This window comes from Catharus ustulatus, chromosome 9 (genome assembly GCF_009819885.2).
Source record: "Catharus ustulatus isolate bCatUst1 chromosome 9, bCatUst1.pri.v2, whole genome shotgun sequence".
Taxonomy (NCBI): Eukaryota; Metazoa; Chordata; class Aves; order Passeriformes; family Turdidae; genus Catharus; species Catharus ustulatus.
The window spans coordinates 17,764,395-17,773,624 of NC_046229.1; the positions used below are offsets into that span (position 1 = coordinate 17,764,395).

Below are 9,230 nucleotides of genomic sequence, written 5' to 3' on the forward strand. Positions count from 1 at the left end.
AGCGCACTGAACTGTTTACCTGAACAGCTATATGCATTATTGTTGTAATTTATTTATTTATATATTATATATGAATTTGGATCATTCTCCCACTGGATATTACTGAATATTTGCCATATACACCAGTGGGAGTAGGTTTGAACTCTGCTTTAGAGCTTATGAGATGTCTAAAATTCTAAATTTTACCAGTAAAAACTTATTTCCTAAAAGAGAGATTATACTTAGAACTGATGCTTATATACAAAAAAGTTCTAACTTGTTTCATGTAGCTAGATGAATATTTGTCTAGTTTTGTGTTTTGTCTTCTTTATACCAACAATTCAGTCTGTTTATCCCATCAAAAATATACAATAGTGTTGATTACAACTATTGTGTATTCAAGAGTAATGAAACACTGATGATGATCTATGTTCAACCAGACCACAGAACAAGAAGACATTACAAGTTGTACAATTTTTTTTTAAGTTTGCTTGCCCTTGCCTGCAGCTGCCCTTGCATGTGCAGTGTAGAAATAAGCCTGTGGATAAACAATTTTGGTTTTAATTCTCTTCCAAGCTGACATAGCTTAAGTCACCATTCAGTAATCATTCTCTATTAATTCCCTCTATGCACCTCCTGGTCTAAATTTAATTTATGTAGTAAATGAGAAATTTCATGTGCATTAAGTGTATATTTACATTGTCATTTTCTGTATCAGAAACTTAATTATGGAGGTTGTTGTTAATTACCAGTGGTGATTGCTGCTTTAACTTAATTTATAAATCATACTTTGTTTTTTATATAGGAAATAAATGCCTCAAATTTTGTCAATTTTGTATAATCCTCCATCCCCCCTTTTATAACCTGATTGGATTGTCTTTCCTGAATGAATTAAATTTTGCTCTACACAGCCCTGAGGGGAGGATCATCTACAATTTTTACATTGTACAGTATTGTGAATTATTTCAGGAGACATAGATGATTATGACACAATGGCACAAACCTGCATGTATGAACATCGGCCTTCAAAAACCCTTTCTCCAATATATGAGATGGATGTTGGAGAAGCAATTGAGCAGAGGATGGATTCAGAAACAGGAGTTCTAGAGATGGATTTTGAAGATCAACAGTTTGCAGAACAGGACTGGACTCTACTCAGGCAATTGTTATCTGTGCAGGACTCAAATATAGATTTCAAAAACTCTGTTCCTGAAGACCTTAACTTAGCACAATGTCTTATCAATCAGACACTGTTTCTGGCACGAGATGGTTCCAATCCTCAGGGTACCTCACAAGTCGACACATTCAGTAGGTGGACTGAACTCATGTCTCCACTTGACGACTCCTCAGCAAGCATTACAGTGGCAAGCTTTTCATCTGAAGACTGTTCGTCCCCTCAAGGGGAATGGACAATTCTTGAACTGGAAACCCATCATTAAGGTGTCAGCTGTTGGCAACTGAACTCCAACCCATTCCCCAAATCTATTTTTGATGAGTTGTTTCCATGCCATAATGAAATACTGCATCAGTCAAGAACGAGCAATTCTTGATACTGAGGCAATCTTTCTGATAAAATGAGGTAAATATGTTAACTTTCATCTAGACTTAATCACAAGTACAATAATTTTTCAAGACTTAAATGTATGTCTTTTCTAAAAATGAACTTTGAGCATGTATTTTCTAGAATTGTTAGAAAAACTAGATGACATGAAAGAAAAGTCTGGGTTTCTGCCCTTGCTTTTATCTTCTTTTTTGACATTTAATGTTCTCATTGATCAAAAATTTAAAGATGAATGCACTATTAGTAGAGCTATTCCTCTCCTTCCCCTCCCTCCCCAATATGGTGACTTCATTTTAAAACAATAAAGATTCAGAATGGTTGTGTGAAAAGGTGATGTGTGCCAACACTACTTTAAATGACAGAAAAACATACTTATATTCAAAGAAAGTGTTTCAATCTGAATCTGCCTTGGGCCTTATTAATATGAGCAGCTTGTTTCATCTGTTTCTTCCAGATTTGATTTTTGTATTTTGGTTGGTTTTGTTTAGAAGTTTCCAATAAATTTTTTTAATTGCCTTTTCTTCAAATATAAGACTTCAGAGGGTCTGTGCTGTATGAAGACCACTGTTTCTTTCATGAAAATGCACATATTTAAGTAAATATTTTAAATGGCATAGTGCATGAATTCAAAGGAGTTGGTAGAATGTTGCTCTTGCTCTAAGAAACAGCATGTCTGATGTCTCCGAAAGTACATCTGAAGCTGAAGTTGTGGTCAGTGTTACAGCTGAAGTCTGTTAACTAGAATTACCTTCAGGCATTAATTAATTACACTTGCATGTTCTCATGCTGAAGTACAGCAAGATTCTCAGGAATTTGGCTTTGTGTGTTTTCATAGATGCCACATTTTTGGGAGTAGTAATAGGCTTCTTGCATCTTCATTATTATCTCTAGTGTAGCTTTTATAAATTATGACTAAGTGTCACCATAAGCTTTCTTTTGACTCAGAGTAAAATAGGATATAGAGAAAATTTTGCTGCTTTTGTCTCTTTGGGTGTGGATAGGACTGATTATTGTCTTTTCTGATTGACAGGGCAGGAAGGAGTGAGAAACTTTTTGTAATTCTTACCAAGACAGAACTCTAGAAACATATAGGAGTTTTTTCCCTGCATAGGTTGCACCCTCTTAAGATATCTGCATTTTGGAAACAGTAGAGCTTGGCTTTCACACAGCTTAAAATCTAAAGGAAGTATTCTACCTCCTCTTAGTCATTAACAGAAGTGCCTTCAGAAGTGGGTGCCATACAGGAGTAAAAGGCTACTAACATTCTATTTTGGTTGCAACTATACTAGTACACAACTTAAGACTGTGGTCACTGGTAACATGGTCACTTTTGCAAGCTTTTGCACAATTCCAGCAGTGCACCTTAACTTTTTTGACAAACTTCATTTCTTTTGTTCATAGTCAGAAACTCAGTTCTGTGGAAATACGAACTTGCCCTAGGGTATGATTAAAGAAGTTACAACTTTGAATTTGACAGAATAAAGATCACTGAGGCAAAATAATTTATTTAGCAAGGCACTTTGATGAAGTTTTGGTACAAAAGTAAAAGTAATGTTTTATTCTCAAAATGAATGGAGGAAGAATTTTATCTTGTTCTTTAATATCAAGATAAGGGAAAAAAAGTAAAACCTTCCATTCTCTTTATGTCAGTGGAAGACTCTAAACTCATGGAAGGAATATGTTCAGTCTCATCACAAAAATCTTTCATCTGCTCTTTTAGCAGCAGCTTAAATAGTCCGAGATACAGTAATTCAAAATATTATAAATGTAATACCGAGGTATTTAACTCAGTCTTCATACAGAGGGAGTTAGAACCACCTTGAGAAGTGCAAAACATCTAGTAAACCTATTTTTCACCTTCAGTGTTTACAAGGTACATCAATAGGTAATAATCTTTTGGATAAAATAAAGAACTATAGTACTGGCCATAGTAAAAGATGAAGCTCAAGAGAAGTTCTTACAGAAGGCTAAGAAACAGTGTTTTTCAATGTCTGTGTAAGACACTAAAGTAAAAGTTGTTTACCAAAAAGTTTAATCAACTTTAAAATCCTGATGATATTCTGACAGTGGGCATTCACATGTTAAAAAAGATGAAGTGATGGAAAGGAGAAGTGATAGAAAGGATCTTTTTGTCTGTTTTTCATTTTGCCCATATTTTTAGCTTCTTACAGAATTGATAAAGTGACACTGAAAATTGATACAAAAATTCAGGTTTATTGTATGAAATACAATCACATATAGGGTTTTTTAAATTATGGTTTTTGTCTTTGCATTTACTTTTTTAGTTGTATCAAAATTAAATTAGCTTCTCTCAAGTCCCCATGATGTTGTTACAATTCCTTTAACAGTTCTGCAGTAGACCACTGATTAGGATATGGTATTGTTCAATTGGTACACAGGCAGCCATAGAATTCAGCTTCCCACAGCCAAAGAGTGTCTGCAGAAGTGGCAGGAATAGAAAGTGGTATTGTTTTTAATTCGCGTTACTGGAGTGCCTGTGAGGCGTAATCAGACCAGCATCCCACCGGCTAGACATTGTACAAACAAAGGGCAAAAACAAAGACTTCCCACAGAGTGGTTAGAATCCAAGATAAGACAAAAGACAAAAAAAAATGCACATGAATGGAAAAGTAAAATGAGAGTGTCAATATTTGTCTGGCTGATTAGCAATGGTTTCAGCACATCATCAGTTTAAATAGTAATATTTTTCTCCTGCATGCATTACAAGAAAGGGAAACTTCGGGGTGAGATTTGAAGGCTGGATAATGACAGAGCTGGAAGAATGTATATTCCTGACCAGCCTTGTGTGCTGCCTAAACTGTTTGACCCTGACCTCACTGAGGAGAATGTTCAAGCTTTAAGCCAGGTGTAGGTAACTATTTGTTTAATAGCATCAGTCACTTGAGTTCTTTGGAGTCCTTTTCATACCTCCTGGCAGTGGTTTTATCACTGTATTCACCTCTTCTCCAAAACCTGAAAGAATGGATAAGTTTGTTTGAAAACTTCATAGAGAAACAAACCTGGTGGCATGGGGTCCAGTGAATAGTGATTATGAGGTCCTGAAAGATCTCTAAAGCAAAGGCAAGGGAGATACATCTGATGAAACAGTGAATCAGTGAGGAAACTAAAAAGATGGCATAGTCAGAATACTATACTATTTGGAGTAAGAGCAGTGAAATTTGCTTTGTCAAAGCCTGAGAAGACCAGGTTGCAGTTAACAGGTGACAGCTTACCTGAGACTGTTCTGTGAATGGGCAAAGATGTCTGTGCTACAGGGAATAACAGCACATTTAGTAAACTATCAGTGAAATTTAAAGGAGAGGATTTGGAAATCAGTGTGAGATAATGACCCTGATTTGGCCTACCTTCAATGATATGTTATGAAAGTGAAAAATAAGGAAAGATGTTTTACATGTATGAAATGCATTAACTTTAAAAAAAGACTAGACCTCCAAAAGGGGTATCTGTAGGCATAATTACTCTTTTTTTTTTTTTTTGTGCTTGGAAAGTTAGAATCTGGTCTGGACTGAAGAAGCAGCTCTGCAGGGTTTCTACATACAGGTAATAGGTAAAATTTGTTGAGTATGTCACCGACAGACATTACAGACAGAAAAGGGAAGGCATGTGAGGAAGGAGGAAGTTCTTCCCAATAATCTATTTTTTAAAAAATTAGGGAAACAAAAAGACTTAGGCAGGAGTCAAATGAGAATGGGAGGATTTAAGGAAAACTGCACCACTGACTTCACTGGACACAGCCCACAAGGTAGATGAGTATAAAATACCAGTTTTGACGTTGATGAGGAATGTGTTCCTAGGGGCTATGGTCCAAATGAGAGATTGGCTCACAGAGTCAAAGGCAACAGACAGCAGTTTTGTAAAACCTGACAGAACTGCAGGAAGGAAACTGAGCCTAACCACTGAAAGAGAAACAACAGTTAGAAAAGCAGATCAGTTAATAATATATTTTGGTTTGCTTTTTCAGTGCATGAGATTATACCATGTTTATATAGTGTAGCAAAAGAAATGCAGAGGCTGAGACACACAGTGAAGATCAGACGAGATAAGAAAGCATGAAATGAGATCAGCAGGCAGTCTGGACTGCTACAAGTGATCAGATAAGTGCATAAAAAAACCAGACATCTGCTTTTGTGGCATAGGGGTAATGGAAAGGACAGCTCATAAATTCATAAGTTTTTCCCTTAGAGAAACTTCTTCTGGAATCAAAGAATTACAGAAAAATTGCAGAAAAATCAGAGCAATACAGGAAAATGCAGGAATGAACTGACCTCTAAAGGTCTGTAGTCCAACCTCCTACTAAAAGCAGGGGTAACTTCAGAGTTACATCAGGTTCTAAGGGCCTCATCAATGTCTAGAGCATATAAAATGATAATAAAGTAAGCAGGCAGAAACACAATGTTCATGGGAAAAAGATTTAAGATTAAACTATTCTCATTATAATAAAACTACTTTGGGTGTTGTTGGAAAATATTAATAACTGGGTACAAGAAATATGGCTGGCTTGCAACATTTTTAAGTTCTGGATGATATGTTACTGAATTGTACATGTTTAATAATCTTATTCCATACTTTTTAAGGTTTAAAATTATTTTAAAATTATACTCAATGTTTGAGATGGCAAATATTATAATAATTTTGGAAGACCTAGGGCAAGAGATCTTCCCATGTTTCTCACAAAGACTGTCCTTATGATGTGTTCCCCTAGCATTGTCTATCAGTTTGTTTCAGGGAATATGTTAAAAAAATCACATACCTGTTCTAGGTACGTACTGTAGGAGACTATTTTATATCTATTTCAATATATATTATTACCATCTGGAAAATAATAGGAAGCATGCTCATTCTACTTTGCTCCAGAAAACCTAAACCTTTGCATGAAGGACTTAAGAACTGCTTTTATGTTGTTCATCTGTTGCTCAGAATCAAGACATTTAGGAATTAATTCTTTTGCTTTCACTAATGTCAAAAAAACCTCTTGTTGACCTCAGCTGAATCAGGTTCAGGGCTTGTCTATATTAATGCATGTACTAGAAATGCTATTTTTCCAATATATCTATTATGTAGTTTTCTAGTTTTACTCTACTAATAACACTGTACAATTGTAGGTATGACAAATTACAGCTAGAAAGACTTCAATTTAGGAGTCAAAATTGTATGCATTCTGTTAATATTTCATGACTGGAGTGATTTAACATTTGTACATTGATGGATGACATTCTTGCCAGGACTACACAGGAACTGAGGACAAAAGATAAAATGAGAAGTATTGCAGCTTTACTACAACAGATGATTCTCTGGAAATGGGCTTTTAGATCAAATATAATTAGAAGCTTTCATCTCTTGCAGAAAATCCATACTGATTTTTTTCTTTCTCTCTTGAATAAAAGCTATTATGCAATATTTTTTTTAGATAAGCTTTAATGTTCAACTTTGGAAAAATTACAGCTCAAATGTCTTCTTTAGCTATTTCTATTGACAACTACTGTGTGTTTAAGGAAACTAAACAGAGAAAAGTGGTTTATCTAAAAACTGGATATCAGCTGGGGAAAAATACTGAATTGGGTAATTTCTTTGTTTTTCTATATTTGGTAACTAAGAACAGAAGAAGCTACACAGAGCAGGTGTGCACACACACCTGTTTATTTCTAGCATTTGACCTTCCTTTCATACTTCTCTTTGCAATCTGCACTGTACACTCCATTAAGCCACAGTTCTGCAAACACAGAAGTGAATCCACAGCCATATCTGCAGATTGGCTTTCAGCTTGACATTCTCTTTTCAGAGAGGGTAATGGAGCTGACACTGGGGGCAGGCACTGTGCAGATTTGTGTTTTTATACAATACTCAACTTAATGAGGTTCTAATCCTGATGAACCATCTAAATGCAGTTAAAGTATGAAATAATTAATAATGGAATTCCATTACATTGCTTCCCTGCTCAGAAGACTGTCCAGTTAGAGAAATCAAAGTCCTAAGAATTTAACTTTTTGCATTACATGCAACAAAAGTTCTTTCTCTATTGCACAGTAAAATATGAATACATGTCTTCAATAAGTCAAACATCAGTATCTGGAGGGGCTGACCATAACTCAGGAGCTCGACACATTTAACAAGGACACTGATGGTAAAAATAGTTTGTATACTTGCAGATGATGACTAAGTATCATCTGTAAAACTGGACTAGAGTGCATATTCTGGTGAACCTGAACAGAGGTTCACATGCACAAATTTGGGACTCAGCCCAATTACCCAGGTAGTCCATGACACTTTGTATTTATGCACTCCAGTGACAGTGACTACTCTTTCTCAGCTCCTGCTGAAGTTACTGTGAGTGGTATCAGATGTACATTTATAAGGTTCACTTAAATAAAGTGTCTGGACAGAAAGACTAGTTACTGGAGTAAAAATTTTGGCCCATGTACCTTAAATGTGTAAAACACCTTTGAGACTGATCTCACCAACTTACTTTAACCTACAATATTCTCACCTATGCAATCCTTATGTAGGAATTTTTGCAATTTTCATACAATTGTGCTTAATTAAATAATTTTCATTCTTCATGTAACCCTCTTCTGAGTGTGGCATGACATCCTGCCAGTAGAATTATATCAGTGTGCTTAAGGTAATACAGATAGGATAAACCCTGTGCACATGCCAGGTAGTATAAAAATTTTTTGTGACTTGCACAGAATAAGGTAATGTCCACAAACAAGAGACCCACCTCTAAGTCAAAATTCGTGCCTGTAAGAAAATCTCCTCCTGTATCTGTAGAGAAAAAGACTCTTCAATCTCTATTTTCTGGATTATCATGTTCTAGTAACTAAGATTAATCCAATATATGTATAATTGAATGCACATGAAGAAAAGTTTGAGTAGACCTGTAGTCCATGGCTTTATGGTCCTAGAATATTTTGACCACTCAATCTGTGGAGGGGAGCATGTTAAGCTCTCAAACTGAATGCCTGCATGTTTCCCACCCGCTTGCTTTCCAGACTTAGATAACGAGCTGGGGCCTAAGCAATCCTATTTTGAAATGATTTCTTGTCAACATGGTGTTCTGTTTCCAGAATATCTGTATGGCTGCATAGTCCCACAACCTTTCTTCCCCATGCTACGTACTGAAGGTTCTTAGTTGATTTCTGTATGACAGAAAATAATAAACCCTATGTGTAAGTTAAATGCTGAGTCACTGTACTTTATTCAACTTGTGGACTGCTGACATCAATTTTTATTTGTACTCTGCAAGTGGCAACAAAAAAAAAGTTACTTTCTTTTTCCATCTCTTCAGTAAACCTTCACTCCTTTTTCTCCTTTAAAGAAAAATATTGATTTTTGTATCATCAGAGAACAAGACAGGTGATATGTGTGTGAAGATCAACAATCAGTTGTCATATAAAAATACTTCGAGAGGAAGATACCTGTGTAACAGTCCCACAAAATCAAACAATGGTGCTGATGTAGAACATGCAGGATAGGGGCTATGAGAGCATAGAGAAAATACTAATTTGATGATAGATTTTGCCTTGTCATAAATTAGTTACTCAGTCAAATGCTTATGCCATTATCTTCATCATAGGGGAGTTCTAGTCACAAGATCTTTCTATTCTTCCCTAAGTGGGGTTGTGTACCCTGCTTCCAGGAGATACTTGATATGCTGCCAGGCTCGGCCCTG

At 35.7% G+C, this 9,230-nt stretch overlaps 1 protein-coding gene across 1 annotated transcript in view; it reads left to right on the forward strand.

The window, feature by feature from the left end:
* The window catches only part of BTBD8 (BTB domain containing 8), a 42,474-nt gene extending 34,862 nt beyond the window's left edge, over window positions 1-7,612 (forward strand). The window contains exon 18 of the mRNA XM_033066985.2: window positions 949-7,612. Coding sequence (XP_032922876.1) covers window positions 949-1,418 — 470 coding nt within the window. The 3' untranslated portion in view covers window positions 1,419-7,612. The remainder of the gene's footprint in view (window positions 1-948) is intronic.
* Window positions 7,613-9,230: the final 1,618 nt, after the last annotated feature.